The sequence below is a fragment of the Thermobia domestica genome, chromosome 1, assembly GCF_964235325.1.
Source record: "Thermobia domestica chromosome 1, izTheDome1.hap1.1, whole genome shotgun sequence".
In the NCBI taxonomy this organism is placed as follows: domain Eukaryota; kingdom Metazoa; phylum Arthropoda; class Insecta; order Zygentoma; family Lepismatidae; genus Thermobia; species Thermobia domestica.
The window spans coordinates 153,381,581-153,400,107 of record NC_137454.1 but is presented as its reverse complement, the minus strand read 5'-3'; the positions used below and the strand labels follow the sequence as shown (position 1 = coordinate 153,400,107).

Genomic DNA, 18,527 nt, shown 5'->3' with positions numbered 1-18,527 from the left:
GGATAACACTCATTTTCACAATGTTCAAATTGCCGCTTTAATACTTGCATTGCATTGAATTTGTACTAATCTGAATTCTTCTTGTACGGAAAATTAACTCTGCGATCCTTTCTAGTTTTTACGAGTTTGTCTGAATTAATTTGCTAAGTTACAGCGTTTGATATTCAGTCTTCTCAACAAGTTCCACGTTTTAAATTACAGATTCTTATCACATTACCAAAGAAATCATGTCAAATATGACTCGATATCGGACTAGAATGAACAAAACTAAATGCCGAATACTACTTGACAAAGGACCGCAAAGAGTTAAAAAGTAATCATGGGAAGAGTATAGACATGCATGTTGTTTAAAAAACTTTTACTTTTCTAATTTTCTTTTATAAATATAATTTTATTTTTTTATTTATTTATTATTTTATATATAGTCTCAAAAGTGATGGCAGTTGGAACAAGCTTTCGAAACTGGACAGAAACACACAATCTCAAAATTAATCCACAGTTCTTAATGAATCACGGATCGCATCTATGCCTTTCTCTGGAATGAGAATAATATTGTGTTAATAAAGCCATATATTAAATATTGGATGCAAAAATCATTTAGATCTTCCAGCTTCTATGGTATATTAAAATTATATTTGCTAATAGAGCGATCCAACAGATTTATGAAAATCAGTTGTATTTTATTGATATTGTAGAGTCGAAAGCAAGAGTTTATTTTGTCATTAACTTCAGAATAAATTGATTAATTTGAATTAATAAGTTTTCTTGACATGGAAATAATAATAATATCGAATTCGGTTCTCTCGCGTGAAAGACAGAATCTTTTAGTCACGAGGGAGCTCAGAAAAATATATTAATTTTAAAAAATCCCGTTAATGAAGACCCTTAAGAAAAGTATGATGGTAAAAGATGAAATGAAATGAAATGTTTAATTCAGCGACCTATGGTTATACCTCTTAGGGTAAAGGAGACAGATGATTGATGAAAGTGAATGATTATGGAGTAATTTGTGGAATGAGAATGTGAGAGGAAATGAGAGAACTCTGAGAAAACCTACGAAGTCCGTCATAAGCTCACATGACGTTGGAGCGAAGCAATCAGCCCTCTCCCCTTTACAATGGAAATAAATTGCAACGAGATATGTAACACAACTTTATTGTTATCATTATTTAAGGTATCTAATAGATAAAGCATAAAAATAACTATTGCAATTTTCCAAAATATATATATATATATATATATATATATATATATATATATATATATATATATATATATATATATATATAAAATCGTTAAATTAAAAAAATGTTCTTAAGTTTAGTTTGGCATAGGCGATGCTAGAACGTGACAGTAATAGTAATAATCATGTGGTTCGGATTCCACGTTAATCAGTAGGTCCACGTCTCATATAGCCTCGCTGCTGAACGGGACGTTAAACTCAAAATCAACTCAGTAATAGTAATAAGTAAACTTACCAAATTTTTGAATGTCTATCAAAAGACTAGCAATTGCTGATACGACTTCATTTTCGGAAGCACAAGCTTCTTGAAGAATATTTCTGTCTGGTCTTTGGACCGAAGCTTCTATGAAATAATACAAATTAACTTGCGTATAGCACACATTTAGAAGTGAAAAGATATATATATATATATATATATAAGATATAAAATTATAAACTATATGCAATATTTGAAAAGCCATGAAATATATTTCTTAGAAGCAGATAGAGCTCACTCTGTTCGTACTTCTGAAAATTTCATTTAATGAAATTAGACTTGTTTTATATATATAATTAAAAGTAACCTAAATCTATGATAGATCAAGTATGTGAAATACAATATTCAATACAAAGATAAAAGAAAAAAATATGTGTAATGTCACACCAAATTGTTACGAATCGTGAGTGCTAGAGAATAATCACTGATTATTGAATAAGTCAACTTTTAAAGCGTTTTTAAATTCGTTAAATGACTGCTTGTGTTTATGTTAGGCAATGCATTCCATGTTCTTGGCCTTGAAATACAGAAACATTCCTCTATTTGTGTGGTCTATGCCTTAGTATGTCATTTTTTTTACTATTACGAGTTACATAACAATGAATATCTAATCTATGTGTGAGCTTACGATGCAAGTATTGAGGACATTTCATTCTCAAGATTTTATAAACAAAACAGCAATAACGCAGGCACTTCTGTCTTGACATTGTCAGAATATTATTGGTGTTCAACGTGGATAAAATGTGTTCTTTTCTTTTTAGATTAAAAACAAACCAATGCATGAGTTATGAATTTTTTGTATAGTTCTAGATTTGTAAGACGAAAGACGTTGTCTATATACTGCATCACAGTAGTCAAACAAAGGTAGAATAAGTACATTTGTTAGGTACAGTTTTAGAGAAGAGGTTAAGTAACCTTTAATTTTGTAAAGGTGGCGTAATAGAGTAACTGCTTTATCACACTGATTAGAAATATGCTTATTCCAGTTTAGTTTCTCATCTAACAGCTACCCAAAAGTTTTCACATGAGTAGAATGGAAAAGGTATGAATCCACAAATTTTATTCTTTTGTTCAATTATTGTGGAGTTCCTGGATACTATATAAAGATATAGATGGGTTAATAATTAGATCGTTATCATTACACAAGTGAGATACAAATAATTTAGAAGCTCAACTATTTGCATAATGCTGTGTGGCGCTAATAAATGGCGGATGTGGCGGTGTGTCATCTGCGTAACAATGGGCAGAGGAGTATTTAATTACAGTTATGAGGTCAGCAGTATACACGGAACACAACAATGGATCTAAAATAGATCCCTGAGGTACTCCCTTGTTAACAAAGGAGCTCGGATATAGAACACTGTGATGTTCTTAGACACACTTGTTGCTATCTACACCAACAGGAGAGGATAATTTTCTAGTACACTTTGATTTTTCGTGGCCTTTTCGAATATTTTTACCGTGGCAATAGCAGCCCAACACAGTACAGTTTGTTCACATTAAATGATTTTATCAACAATATGATGGAAATGTATTAGTCAAGTATTAGATTGCTAATGATTTCTGACCTGTCTTTCTACTTAATTAATATAGCTAGTATCCCCATTACCTAGATGAGGTACGTAAAACTATACCTATGTTTGACCGCCAATGGTTCACAAACTATAGGACCGATTTCAACGGCATTTTCAGCAATGGACTCTGGAATTTCAGGATGATTGTAAGCTATTTATCATCAAGGAAGCATTTCAGGAATGTGATAAAGAGTCTAATAAATTGTGTGAAAAATAAGAGATTTATTTATTCGTGAATTAATTCGACAATATTAACATTATATTGGTAACTTCAGTTGCAATATTATTGATGTTGAGACACAAGATAGGCGGCGAATTTCGTTGCAATTATTTTCATTGCACAGCAGGATGATTGGGCACGAAATTTGGAATATGGGAATTGGATAACACGATGCATATGTGTGAAAAGCTAATTTTTACATGATTCGCTTTCGTCTAACTTGTAACATAAGATACTGGGTAAAGTTGTTACTCTTTTTGATAACATCCTAATAATCATATTACTGCATCTTCGCTCTTCCAAACTAAAGCTATTACTTAGTGAAATGAAACAGTGAAGTGCCGAAATATACATGAGTAAATATACTCTACTCAAGGAAACTTACATAAGGAAGAAAGGAGGGGAAAAGTGGAACTTCATTTTAGACGCTTTCAAAATTTCATCTGAAAGAGAGTATCGATGGAAAACGCAAAGAGAAGGTGAGGAAATTTTGAACTATTGCTGTACAAGTAGAACATTTGATATATGAAACTGTTTGACCATCTCTTTTTGCCTAGTCGGCATAACCGTGGGACGTAAAACTTGAAAAAAAATTGTAAGAAGATGAAGCTGTTTGATACGCAACATGCGGAAAAATATATAATTTACTTCACGAATTTCGGAACTGTAAGTGGTAAGGGAAAAGAAATGGACTACACGCCTTTTCTTAACGGTTAGACAGAAAATCTACAAACTTTGGTACATGCGAGCTTTTCTATATATGCAGAACATGAACAACTCTTTAACTTGTATGAATTTCGAAAATTCCTCCCTGAATGGGTGAGAGAAGGGGAGAATTTAACTGTTATTACATGTTTCTTCTTAACTGTTAGTATAAGGCACGGCACTTTGGGTTGGGGATAGTTCTGGAACTTACCAATTCGTGTCAATATTTTTCTCCAAGTTGGAGCGACATGTTTATCATACGTTTTTCGATTAGTCTGATTTTGTTGGTATACGAAGAACAGATACTACAGCCAGTGAAATTATTAAAACCTCGAAAAAAATGCCAAATTCACTAATTCCTGAACGTAACATCAAATTTCAACTAAAGAAAATGTAAAAGAAAAATAATACCTTACCTTCTTCATGAGTAACGATGTTGCTGCTTTTATCTGATTTACCAAAAAGAGTTTTCAAAAATTTAGAGCTTTTCCAAGACTTTTTGTTTTTGTTTCTGTTTTTAACTCTATTGTCTCCTGCAGATAAGCAATACGTACACAAAATTAAAATGAATTAGAAAATATCTCAGTTTGTTTAGATGTACAATTTCGGTTACAGTACTGTTCTTAGCTAATATATATCATTACGCTTATGGGAAGCAAAACTTCATATCATCCTTTTATATTACAAACTATAAGACAGCCTGTGAAGCATACCACCTGTAGAAATGTTATTACGATTAGGTAATGAAAAGCTTTCACTGTATATTAACGTCTTTAAATCCAACGTTTCTAGTTCATAAAGTGCTGAGTTCGACCAGCTCCTCTGCTATTTTACACGCAATGTGTATATTAGGCTAAAACGGGGCCATTCTAGCTTTGGAACTATGTATAACTTAAAATAAAGCAAACTCTTAATATAACTAAACTATAACTCAGATTAGTAATAAGAACTGCCTTGTTCAAATTGTATTTACACTATTTGAGATACTAACTCCCTGAGTTTATATAGCCCATAGAAAGCGAAGAATTACCAGTCACTTTTACTCGATAAGAACTGCACTATTGTATTTCTTAATTTAGTAGCTTCCGAACGTCTACGTCATAAATCTGTGGCACAATCAGAATTATTATTATTATTATTACTAATAATAATAATAGTGGTTCTATTGATTAATCTACAGTATTAATTGATTGTGGTTTCAGATATATTCTAGTTCCATAATTTTTTTTAGGTAGTTTGCGTATATGGGCGATTTGATGTAGCAGTACTGTTAATTCTATTTACTACGTCATCAGTGAAATAAAATTGTTAAATAGGAGTTATTAGAAGTGGCTCACTTCCTATGTATTCCAAGTTACGAACACTAATTTTGTGTTGTTTTGTTTCTTATATATAGCGTTTTTTCTTTCGAGATGGCTTTTCACATAGTTTAGGTCTTATGGTGCCTTTTGTTTCTTATATTCAATTCCTTCTAGATGACTTTTCGTATAGCTGATGATTTATAATAATAGTTTAAATAAAGTTTTCATGATATATCTTTACTAATTTTATTCCCTTTCATTTTTTCCGATAGTAATAAGCAATCATTTTCCTGTCTTCTTTTGTAATTCAGTTATTCAAATTTCTATAACTTCTGCTATTGTTGTGTCGTTTCTGCATATTTTGTCATCGTACTCCTTAATAATAAATGCAAATAATTTACTGCAGTCTTTTTTTTTTTTTTTTTTTTTTTTCGTCTATCCTTCTGCGATTGCCATATTTCATTCATGTAAGTGAATAAAATATTTATTATGTAAGTCAGTAGTATTAAACCTTTTTTTCCGGTTATGATACTTTTCCATTGAAATGTGTACCCTCAATTTAAGTTATCCTTAATTTAAATTGTACGTAACCATATCATATAATTTATTATTTATTAATTAAATAACCCAGTTTAACTAAAGCAGGAGAAACATGCCATAAATTTAATAGAACATTACTGCTTCTTTCTCTTTCAGTGGTTTTACTAATTCTAAACCCTTTATCCTCCAATGCTCCTAATTTCTCTTGCAGTTTTCTAAAACTACCGCTTTTGCTCTGATACACGTCAACAAACAAAGTCGTTCTATTAAGACGTCCCATACTTATGCAAATAATTTATTCTAAAAATAGTTGTTTTAGTACATCTGGAAGGAACTAATTCTCAATTCATATGCATTTTCTTTATTGTACTCTAACAGTAATTAACCGTTTTTACCTGCGTAAATGTTGTGTGTCTCACTCATAATAAGAGTCAACAATTGCTTTACTCGAGAAATCTTTGTTGCTATCAGAGAATCATCTGTAAGTGAATCAGATGATGACGACGATGATGATGGAGGAGGAGGGCAATAAGCTTTGGCTGAAAATCACAGGAAAGAATAATGTTACATTTGTCATGTAATATAAAAGCAGTTATCTGCAACAATACAAGGTTAGTACAAATCATCTCCCTGATTTCGTTCGCACCTTGTCCTAAAAGTTTAAGGCGTAGAGTGTTGAAATCTACAGCATGAAAAGAAAAAATCACCAAGTTTCGTTTTAAATATCATCAGAGTCCTTAGTAGGCTAGGCGTCGCTAGGTGCACCTAGAAATCAATATGTTCATGTACGAAATCCCACCAAATGGACTGTAAAGGCAGGCAGAGCTTGGTATACCATAGCGGACAGAGCGGAAAGTTCTGCGAGCTCTTGTTAGCTAATCTTGATGATCTGCAACATCAAATCAGAGTGGCCGTGAGTAGGGTTGGCCAGGATATGCTCCAACGTGTGTGGATGGAGTTGGTACTACTGTAGATGTGTGCCGTGACTAAAGGAGAGCATATCAAGCACATGTAACATTTATAGCTAAACTTGCTAAGATTTTCTCTTCATACTATGTTTCAATACTCCATATCTTATAGTTTTAGCACAAGATGCGACGCGAACGAAATTAGTAGCACTACACAGGCCGAATATCAATGGACAGATAGAACTTCGGTGAAAGTTGACAAACACTTTAAAAACTGAACAAATTATTCTACAATGACAAAAAGTAATATAGACAGATTTTAATGGAGTAAAATTCTACAAGGTGTCACTATGAAAAATATGACTGTTGGTTCTCGGTAGTCTTTGAAAATGTTAAAAGAGAATGTTAGAAGACAGAATCTGAAATGTAACTCTTTAGTATGTTTAAGCCATCCTTGGTGAAAGGTTCTCTAGCAAAAATAGGTAATATTTCAAGTTTATATTTACAACAATTTATACCACTTTTATTCCTACTCACAGAGACTTTGACCTATTAACATTTTGTACTGTTACACTACGCATGTTCTCTTGCGAAAAAGAATTAGCGCTTATCAATCTGTAATATTTTGAAACATTACACCAAACATTACACGTATGAGCCTCAATTAGTATTTCTGAATAGACACATACCGGTAGTTGAAATTCAACTGATGTTTAATCAGTTAGTAACAGTTTCACAGATGTGAGACACAATTTAATCATATTGAGGGACGTCAAAACGTACAAATGATGCATATTGTAACGTTAAAATAAAGGAAAATTTTTACTCACGTTAATATTTGAAATAATTACGTAAATCTGATAACGGTTTCGACAACTGTTGTTGTCTTCATTTTAATCAAACAAACAATATTCGAATTTAGAAATTCACGACCTGCTACACTTTAATTTATTTCTATCCATCGTAACTTCGTAAATAATACTGTATATCATAAATATTCCTGTAGAGAATGAAGCTTGTACACAATTTCAATTTCTAGTTGTTTCTGAATTCACAATGATATTGTGGAAACAGAACTTCGTATATTACAGAAAGATTTATAAGATAGGCTCCAACAAATTTACAATAAAAATGTAGAAGGAAGACGTCACACTTTCTAAACTCTTTAAGATGGTTTTCGTCAGATGAAGGCAACAGCAGTTGTCGAAAACGTTATCAGATTTATATAATTATTTGATGCGTTAGTTAGTAGAACCTTCCCTTTCTTTTAATACTGAGAAAAAAACTCGATAGTAAGACATATACATGACTTCCAAAACTAAAATAATGCTATTTTGTCCATTGGTTAATACCTCTTTGGCGATGCTTTCGCTTCATCATATTCAAAAAGGATAAATAGCGCAGTATATATACTGCAAATGAAGATGCTATAGATACTATCACATTATTTGCTATTCTTGAAATAATCATTGTTAACAGATATTTCTTACACGATGTAATTTATTGGACAACGAAAATAGAACACTTTTGCTCTTCAATAGTCACAGGTAGATACGTTGTGTAAATGGATATTTGAAAATATTGTAAACGCAAACAAAAGAATAGTAACTACAACTCTATAGATTAAGATTTGAATAGTCATCGCCGCTGAAACAAAATACCGCCATTTGTTCTTATCCTGTGCCAAACCAATCCAATCAGAATTAACATTTCCTCCGAATACTGCTTTATATTACCCTCACAACTTCATATTGGTCAACCTGAATTTCTTCTAGCCGGCTTTCTAATTATGTAGTGAATTCCTCAAATAATAAAAAAAAAATGTTTACTTAATTTGAACATTATACTAAATATCACATACAGGTGATAAATCCTCAAATTTTATATTTATTTTTCCAGTCGCTTTGTTTAACGCAAAAGCTATTATCTGCCACTGTACAATATTTCTGAGTCATTAAAAAGACACATACTTTAAAGTTGACCCACTAAATATTTGTGTAATATAGGTAAAAATATCAAAAATAATAAAATTTATTACTTAGTAATAAAATAACCTAATTTTAATATTAATTGCAGAATGATGCTATAAATTTAATAGAACCGTGTTACAGTTAACATAACGTGAAATAACTAAATGTACCCTCTAAGAAGTCATATCTGTTTTAGGGTACTATAATACGCGTGACAGGCTTTTATTTGTAATGTTTTACATATACTTATATTTGAATAAAATTTTGATTTGGGAAATATTACTTCTTCATTTTAATTAACTATAGCAATATGAAGACTATACAACAATTATACTCATATATTTTTCGGGCCTGCCCATTTTGACGTCTCGGTCTTATGTGATATATGGTGAAGGACACATATGAAATTCTGTTCTGTAACTTACTCCATTTATTCTGTTGAGCGTCTACTTTAGATTTCCAAAATAAACTATGCGCTAAGTAGAAGGAATCTTATGCAAGGACTCTGTCTATCTGTGTGTCAACAGGTATCAGAGCACAAGTGGAGAAAGATTTGATATGGACTCAAGGGTCCCAAGAATAAGTCCCATCTCGGCTTTTATCTTTCTACTGCTTTTAGATCGTATGGCTTAGTGAAACGAACCACACTTGCTTTTACACCAAATATTTTCTCACAACGTCCTTTTCAAATTATGGAATTATATTGAACAGAATCACTAACTTCCTTTGTTCTAACTTCACCATCTTTTTGCCTACCGCTTTAACCTTTAGCTTTCGCAGATTCAATGTATTCTTTCAGTGAGAAAGACTAACGAGGCCTGTATTTCATTTAATTTTTAATATAGTTTTATAATAAGTTCTGAAAATATGCCCAGTATGTACTATAGATGTATTTTCTATTTATAATCCTCTGTTAAAAATATGGAGTTTATCTTGGATTCAGAAATATACGAATGTCTTATTTACTAATAAAGTTTCATATACAGTTGTGAAGTTATTCACACCGCAAGCAATTAATAAAACGTGAGAAATGTTTTGGAAAGTCGTCTGTTATGGCATTAATCTCAGTATGCATTTGGGAAAACCAGATTTTAAACTGAAGTATAAGATGATACTAGTACTAAAGTTGTTTGAGTCGATAATGAATGCTAGCCGCGAACAGTGGATATTTGATTTGGTGATTCTCTTTCTGTAGGTACTGTTTCTGCTAGAGTCTTCCTGTGGTTTCACCTTTTTGTATGATTTGCGATGTGTACAACTGCTGCTCAGATTGTTAAAGGCTGTATTGACGAGTGTAATCGCATTACTGTGGATTTACTAAGATACTATTGGTAATAGTTTCCTAATGTAGATCTACTCTTTTACTGCCTTATTCGTCACCTGACACGACAAAATTATAATGCATTACGTAGTTGTAAGTTTTCCTTTTCTCCTTTTTTTATTTTATTTTATTTATTTATTTATTTTTAAATTTATGTTGACCATGCCATCTTCTTCCTTATGAAAATTCTGTCTTGACTAAGACTGGACGTTGGGACTTGAGCAATCTACAGCGTGTTGGAAGAAGATATCAATTGTAACCGAATCGCATTACTTCCGAAATAGCATTTTAAAAAATTCGATAAAGACCCTAGAATAGCTTTCATTAACCGATCAATATAAAATTAATAAAAAAGGATAAACTTGTCCAAAATAATAAATGTTGTTCTATAATCGACGTCACTTGTATTCGATGTCACGGTGAAATCTCCAGATTTCAATCATCTATATTGGGCTGGTAGATTCACTTATGGGATATGATGATTAAACTTGGGTTTGGAACATTCGACAATGTTTGTTTTGTGGCTCTCATTTCAAACACCTAATGGCATTCAGAACTATTCAATTGCTTATATTTCGCAAACATTAAATTAGAAATTAAAGAAAGACTTTATAACCATTATGATGACGAAACCACGGTTGTAACTAATGACAAATTTCTACAATGTTGTGATATGTAAAAAGAAGAATAATCACAATTGTCCTTCTGGATTTACTGATTTTAGCAAGGATCACACGATAGGGGAGACCGGGGTAATAAGACAAAAAAATATTGCACTTGCTATGATTGCTTGAGGAACTAGAAAAAAATATGTGTGATTGTACTAAAAAAAAATGAAACCGGCTGATGTATTAACACATTTTTCCAGTTGCTTTTTCACACACACACATAAAAAAAATCACGAAAAATTTTGTTAAAGTCATTGGCTCTTATTACCCCTAAGGGGTAATAAGAGACAGGGCTCTCAGTACTCATATACTTAGAACAGAAAATGAGTAGTGGTTTAAGAAAAAACCTGCAGAAAATTCTGAACAATTTACTTTTTTCAGATCTGAAATATGTGCATATGTTCCCGAAATATCAAGATTTAAAAAACGAAATTCAATAGTTCGTTCCAAAAATTTATTTGCCTGAGTATTAAGTATCAGAAACCATTGAAACAAAGTATAGTTGCGTTTTACGAAATCTAGATACATCATGGATAAAACTCACCTACGAAATAAGAAAGAATACTGACAAGAAAATTTTCTGGAGAATGTCGAAAATGAACTTAAAAAGTGCCTACATTCTCAATGAAGAAAAAACACTGCATTTGAAAAACAGTGTTAGCTAACTTAAGTGAATTGAAAAAGCTATTAAATTGTAATAATACAAGAAGAGAACATTGAAAAATGTTGTAAAGCTATTGTTGACCAAATTTTATGTAAAATGTAGCCTATGTAAAACCACATTTTCGAAAAATATGTAAGATGAATATTAAACTTTTTACGATGTACAGTCGAACGATCATATGAAAAATGTACCAAAGAGTTTGGAAATGTTATGCTAGCCTATGTAAACTCCAAGTTAACGTTTAAAAACCTCATAAATGTAATTTAAACTTTGGTGTAACATAATTGTAGCACGTAGGCCTTATTAATTATCTTAGGCTGGACCACTTAAACAAACAGAAAAAATGTATAGGCCAAAAGGAACTGTTGGCATATAGGCATGGGTTTAACAAATATTAACAATAGCCCTACAAACACCTACGCCTACCAAAAGAAGAGGGGTCATAATGTCATCATAGGCAGGCTGATTGAAACCACTAGTTCTTTTTTCAAAAACTTAACCTTGCACGGTCCTTCATCTGGGAAAGCAATAACTCTCCCAATATACCAGTCAAGATCATAGTAATGGGGGGTGCGGTGGCTCAGTGGTAGAGCGTTCACCTCTGGTGCTTGGGGTCCCTGGTTCGATCCCAGCCCCCGTCAAGTGAACTTTGTGGTGGACAAACACCGTGCTCGTGGGTTTTCTCGGGGTTCTCCCGTTTCCTCCCACTTTCTTCATTCCACCATTTCACTCATCTCTCATAATCACCGTCTCCTTTAGTCTAACCGGCATAAGCGTGGGACGTAAAACTCATTTCATTTCAAGATCATAGTACACGGCGTAATACATTGCTAAGCAAGATTCTGCTCTGATTGGATCAATTTCTCCTGGCAAACTTTCACCAGTTGATGATGAAATTAGTTGATCCAAAGCATATTCTCCACTGTCACTATCTATGCTCAGACTCTGACTGAATTGCTAGAGTAGGAAGTTTCTATTTACTTTCTATATATAAAAATAGCAGGTTATACTCATCACATGTGGTAAATAAACATAAAGTTGAACTGGGGTAATAAGAGACTACTGTCTCTTATTGCCCTTTCAAAATTTCTAAAAGGGGTAATAAGAGACATGCCCTCAATTGACCTGAAATGCAGTTTCAGCATTTTTCAAAATTTCACATCAGTCTTCATAATCTTAGTCACAAAGTTACATAGCAGTCATTTCCACATTTGTAACTCACTTTTCACAATAAAATTTTATTTTAAAACAGTCATGAACTTCTGTGGTAAGTTCAAAGTGAAGGTATTTTTTCATAGCATGACAACAATATAAAAACTCATATTGGTCCACAAGTGTAAGTGGGATAGGAAAGTAAAGGTACTGACGTTGCCACTATTTTTTTATATATATATATAATTTTGATTTGATATTTAGGGTATTTTTTTGCGCCGTCTCTCTTATAACCCCGGCCTCCCCTATATGCATTAATGGAACACGTTTTCAAAGCCTTAAAAGCTTATCAATATGCGAAAATGGAATGAAAAACCAGGATTTCTTTTTTATCTGTTCTTGTTTTTTCCTTCTCTGTGCTTCTTCCTCTATTATCTGATGAAGTTCAGTGACAGTGCTCACAATGTACCTTTTTGATGTTGTGATTATATTTTTTACCAGTAAGTAATTCGTTTTATATTCTTACTTTAGGATTCTAACCAAATTGTCCTTTATATACGAGGGAATATCAAAAAGTTGGTACAATCACCTAGAAGAAATCCCCTTTGGAGAACTCTGATACCATGATGGTATTAGTCCTTCTCTACGTAGTTACCGTGCCTAGCAACATATTTTTGTCAGCGGTTCTTCACTTTCCATATCCCGTTTTGTAAAAGTCGGCAATTTCGCTTTGAAACCACGGTTCAACCTCAGAAATGGCGTCCTCTGAGTGGACGCCTCACTTCTGGAAAGAGAAAGAAGTCACTTGGTACTAGGTCCGGTAATTATGGAAATGTGGCAATATTTCATTTTCTAATTCCACTGCCTTCATCACGGATGCATGGATGGAGTGAGTTGGTGCATTGTCTGTCAACAACAACACCCCCTTTTGTGACCAATCCATGACGATTCTTCTTCAGTTCCTCTCGTAACTTAGTCAGGAGATGGTAATAATAGGTACTAGTAATAGTTACGGAAAGCATCATCTTGGTAGTAGACTTCTGCATTCATGCCTTTTTTAGGGATGGGAGGAGGGGCGTTTCTATTGTTTGCTCATTTCCTTTGTTCCTGGAATAAAGATAAACACAACTTTCATCCATTATCACTAATTTGCCGAAAAAATCCTCACCATTCTCCTCACAGCGATGCAGCGTTTCTCTTGCAGCGTCCTCGCGATTTCTCTTCTAGAAAGGGGTGAACAGTCATGGCACCCACCGTGCTGACACTTTATGAAGATGTAGCTGGTTGTGAATGATATTCCAGGCAGACCCATAACTCTACCTATTGTAAACATAACACTTTCAATGGGTATTCTCCTGTCTTCCAGATATAAAGGCGTCCGCGGAGTCATGTGTCGTTTTTTGGAATTACCACTTCCACTTTGATACCATCTCATAGGATGGGCTTTCATCCATAAACTTCTTCAATCTCTTCGTGGATCTACTTTGTTGATTTCCCCTGAAGATGGAGGAACTTCACAACGCTCCGTGCTTCAAGCTTGTCAATCATCGCACCTTCAGTGATTTACCTGAAAAAAAAAAAAAAAAAAAAAAAAAAAAAGTTGTCCAGAATTTGTATGATTAACATACGAGGGTCTATCTATAAAATGCATGTCCTGGAGAGTTTGTAGTACGTACCTTCTAGATGATTGCACGAACATTTTGATACCTCCTCGTGTGTTGGACAGTATGGCATCGAGACATTTAATAACAGTGAGTGTAAGATATAAATTTAAAAAAATAATTATAATAATTGTGATTCTTCATTCTACTAACTGTAAATTATATTTAAACCTGATTATTCTTTAAGATATTAAAAAACCATCGTCTCTTAAAAGATTTATTCACACGCCGAAGAAGGATGCCAATTCAGTGTTTGAAATTAAAGATGACTGCTATATTCATTATACTTAAGATTTACTTAAATTCTGTTTTTTTTTTTTTTTTTTTTTTTTTTAATTATTACGGAAGAAATTTCATGGAAATAAAATAATTACCGTAGGTCAAGTTTGAAATTAATTTTATATTTTTATTTCCGCTTAATACAAGTACGTATGGTTTTCCAACAATGTTATAATAATAATAATAATAATGCCTGACAGATTGGGAATCGAATTCCTATTTCACAGCTGGCAAGTAAAAATCGGAGTCTGGATCTTCATCACTTCAGGATTATTTGGATCTTCGCCAGTTCACCGATCACTATTTTGTTTGTTATTTGATCTCCACCAGTTCAGCGGTTATATTTTTCTATTATTTGGATATCCTCTTAGTCAGCGATCACATTTTTTCTATTAATTGGATCTCTGCCAATTTAGTAATCAGATTTTGTTAGTTTGATTTCCGTCAGTTCAGAGATTAGATTTTTTTCTGTAATATGGATCTCCCCCAGTTTAGTGATCAATTTTTTCTCGCTAATTTTAATTTTCAATAATAATTTTCAACACTGAACCTTCTCTTTATTTTTTATAAATATTGTCTAATCATGTAAAAATACAGTAAAACTTGAGTTTACTATATTTTAACGGAATACTACGATGACTTAAGGGAAATTTCCCCTTAACACTCATTACATTGAAAACATCGTATTAATTATGGAGTAGGAAAGTTAAATAATCGTCTAAATACGTTTTATCAAGTCTTTTGATTTTTTTTTTTTTTAGGTATAACACCACGGTTGGTGATCCAATTTTATAATTCCAATCAAGACATTAAAATGGGTAGAATAAAGTACGACTAAAAAAAATGTTTGAAAAATTAGCCAGAAGTTAGTAGAACTTGTGCTAACGAAGTTATTGCTAAAATAAAATAGAAATTACGCTACTCAAAGAAATAATTCTAATGTTAAATATTATGTGTAATCTTTATTAATTGAGTTTAACGTCCGACGTTTATTCATCAAAGCTAAGGAAGACGGCGATTATTAGACGGATAATAATAGCAGAGCGCGGACTGTGATTAAACCTGGATACCACACACTACAGATGTTCGCTCTTATTCAGTCACCGCGGCCCATTGTTTGTAATATATATGATCTGATTACTATATTTTAGTTGTTCACTAGCTAATATGTCCCTTCTTCGTAGGGGAGAATAATTTATGGAAAATATTTGAATCTCCTGCCTTTATTACGATAAGCATTTCAAAACCCATTGACAAATTCTCAACTCCCCACCCAATTAGGAAACGCTCTTTAATCAAAGTCACATAATAAGAAACCCAGTTGAAATGAGTGCTATGTTCCTAAATGCGAGCTGACAATAAGTTGAGGTAAATGTCAAGGCAAACTCAAGCCTCCCCAATCTACATGTCAATAACGTATAGTGCTCGAATAAATAAATAAATAAATAAATAAATAAATAAATAATAAACAATTGGAAAAGCACGTGTTGCCGCGTTGCTTCGTTGTGATTAAATTGCTTAGGCGTCCCTATGCTCCTCCAATATCGGTTGACAATACTTCTGAACATGTGGCACAAGGCAGTAACACTGAATAATGTTGCCCATTCCTGTAGAACTCCCCCCTCAATTATATAACTACCGCCAGGACGAGTATAATTGGAGCATCTTTCGGTGACCTTAACTCTGTGAGAGCTGCCCGTCTCAACACAAACTTCCAGGTGATTTTGAACTGTGCATTCGTTTTTATTGTGATCCGAGTACAGATTTGTACTTACATAGTTATATTTTGGTAGATTGCTTGATTGGAGTTTACGCCTCTCTTCAGCACCAAGGATGTATAAGATGTATGCGAACCTTTTTAGGTTTTATGCTTTGGCCAGTGCCATATGTATTTCTAATACGTTATGTTTGGAAAATGTTAATAATAATAATAATAATAATAATAATAAAAACTATGCACTTATGAAATAAACTAATATATGTAACTGAGACTTATGAAATTACATTATACATTCACATATTTATATTATTCATTTTTCAGTTTCCCCATTTTATATCCTCCATTTTCCGGCTCACTATAAACTGTCCGCACTAGTTCGTACCCTTACACAGACACGAATAATGACACTACTTTCAACCATAAGAAGAGTCAAGTGATACTACAAAATCACGGAATGAACTTCCTTAGGTCCACCTTCGCTTACGCGCCTGCTCCGTATGGACACACCTCTGCAAAATCCATCCTTTGGTCCAGATTAGATGCAATACGATCTTGCACTGAAGATTCAAGAACGGCTGGTGCGCGTTTTTCGCACTTGGACGAGCAGTGGCGTACGCAAAAGTGGAGTTCTGTGTTTTAACCCTTCCGCCCCGCTCTTAAAAATATTTAAAAAATAAACATCTAGTAAGATATTAAGATATGTACATAAAAATCGGGTTCACTTGAGCAGACGTTTCTACCAAATAGAAAATTTATAGGCAAAATACGATGTGAAACACTTTTTGTGAAGGAATGAGAGAGTGAATATATGTAATTGCTGTCAGTGCACACCATATTATAATGAATTTTTTTTGTGATAGTGAAACTATTGTTGTGTGTGTCCTTCCACTACCTTTGTTTTTGTATATACCCCCGTCGCTGATGCGGCTGCCCCCTACGGACGCACTCTCTCGCTATCACTTGGTTCCCCCCTGCTGTGCTCCTGTCCTGACTTTGTTAGATGGCATTCGTGCTATTTAGTGGCCACTAATGTAACGGCCTATAGTGGCCTAAACAGACTATGCTTAGTCAGTAAACATACAACATCATTTGTCGCAAAATACCTGTACATCAATCCTACGTTTTGATGTGGATGAAGAAAAATGGCGCATATAACGTATACATCTCAATTTTGACTAATACTTTCCGTGAGTTACAAAGTGCCTTTTTCATAAATGTTCTTTTACTACTTATTTACTATTTCAGAGATGTATGAAATAAAAGTCGAAACATTCGTTAATCCCTTTCTAAATATAGAATTTATTGTAAACTTCAATTATGTACGCCTACTTTTATTTAACGTTAAGTCTGTTTTTGATTAACAACCAGTTTATGAAAGTTATAAATGAAGACGAAACTACATTTTTTTTCTTATTTTCATTTAGTTTGTACAATAGAAGAATTGCTGTTGAGATGAACAAACAGTACAGCTGCTGCTAATCGCGCTTGTGTTTCTTGTTGGTCGAGATCATGGGCCCACTCCACTCTTCCCCAACGTCCTGTTTGAAATTCTGTTTCCAGACGAGATAACAAAACACACTTTTCAATGCTAATCTGTCTTTCTACTGCGGCAAGAGTCAAAATTAATGATTTTAATGACTCCACTCCGAAGCTAATTCCTTGCACTGCCCAAAAGTTATACGCAAGTAAATGACGTTTCAATACATCTTTTGTCTTAGGATCTATTACTGGTCCGGTTATTGTCTCCGATGGCTTAATTTCAACTTGGAAATTCTTACAAAACCAGTTCACTATAGGATCCCATTCTTGTTTTTGCAGATCACTTAGTTCATCACCATCAGCTGATTTGAATAAAATAGTGTCTGTATCCAAGAAATTCAACACATAATGAACTAAATCATATTTAGTAATATTATTTGGGTTGTCTATTGCTACATTACACAAGGATGTAAGATACATGTAGTTTGCCTGTATATTCTTCTCCTGTGCATCCCACTCAGCTGCAACAGCAAGTGCAAGTGGTTCATTTGGTACTTGAAACACATTGCCAAGCGGTGTTTTCAACTTTCTTTGATCAAGGGTCACCTCAAAACTACCATCATGCTGTAGAATACCGGTTTTACGATAAAATCTTTTTCTTGGAACTGCATATCTTCGAGTGGAAACAACATTTAGAGATCTTCGAACAAAAATCCTACGAACAGCACTTGCAAAAATCGAACTACAAGCCATTATATTTATGGTACGCGATGCGGTACGTTTTTGTTTTCAGTGTTGAATCTAAAATTATAAAATAATTTCTAAACGTTCCATATTACAACCGAAACAAATATAAGTGTTAATGT

General features: G+C 33.3%; 3 protein-coding genes across 3 annotated transcripts in view; 1 reads left to right on the top strand and 2 right to left on the bottom strand.

The window, feature by feature from the left end:
• Positions 1 to 427: 427 nt before the first annotated feature.
• Positions 428 to 8,301, bottom strand: LOC145666667 (uncharacterized). The gene is made up of 5 exons (XM_081734143.1): positions 8,100 to 8,301; positions 6,235 to 6,378; positions 4,415 to 4,531; positions 1,479 to 1,586; positions 428 to 535 (listed from the first exon to the last, which is right to left on the bottom strand). The coding sequence occupies exons 1-5, from the start codon at positions 8,215 to 8,217 to the stop codon at positions 489 to 491; spliced, it is 534 nt and encodes a 177-aa protein (XP_081590269.1). The 5' UTR covers positions 8,218 to 8,301; the 3' UTR covers positions 428 to 488.
• Positions 8,302 to 17,461: 9,160 nt separating this feature from the next.
• On the bottom strand, positions 17,462 to 18,414 carry l(2)k14505 (ATP synthase mitochondrial F1 complex assembly factor 2 homolog l(2)k14505). The gene has a single exon (XM_081764605.1). It carries the CDS (start codon positions 18,412 to 18,414, stop codon positions 17,599 to 17,601), a length of 816 nt encoding a protein of 271 aa, XP_081620731.1. The 3' UTR covers positions 17,462 to 17,598.
• Positions 18,290 to 18,527, top strand: part of LOC145690065 (DNA polymerase lambda-like) — a 48,123-nt gene continuing 47,885 nt past the window's right edge. Inside the window, exon 1 of the mRNA XM_081764592.1 lies at positions 18,290 to 18,424. The gene's annotated coding sequence lies outside the window, so the exon portion shown is untranslated. The remainder of the gene's footprint in view (positions 18,425 to 18,527) is intronic.

Coding starts and splice junctions, on each gene's coding strand:
- LOC145666667 (XM_081734143.1), bottom strand. CDS start 8,217: ATGATTATTTCAAGAATAGCAAATAATGTGATAGTATCTATAGCATCT. Junction 6,379..8,099: donor GCGAAAGCATCGCCAAAGAG/GTATTAACCAAT, acceptor TGTGATTTTCAG/CCAAAGCTTATTGCCCTCCT. Junction 4,532..6,234: donor GACACACAACATTTACGCAG/GTAAAAACGGTT, acceptor GCTTATCTGCAG/GAGACAATAGAGTTAAAAAC.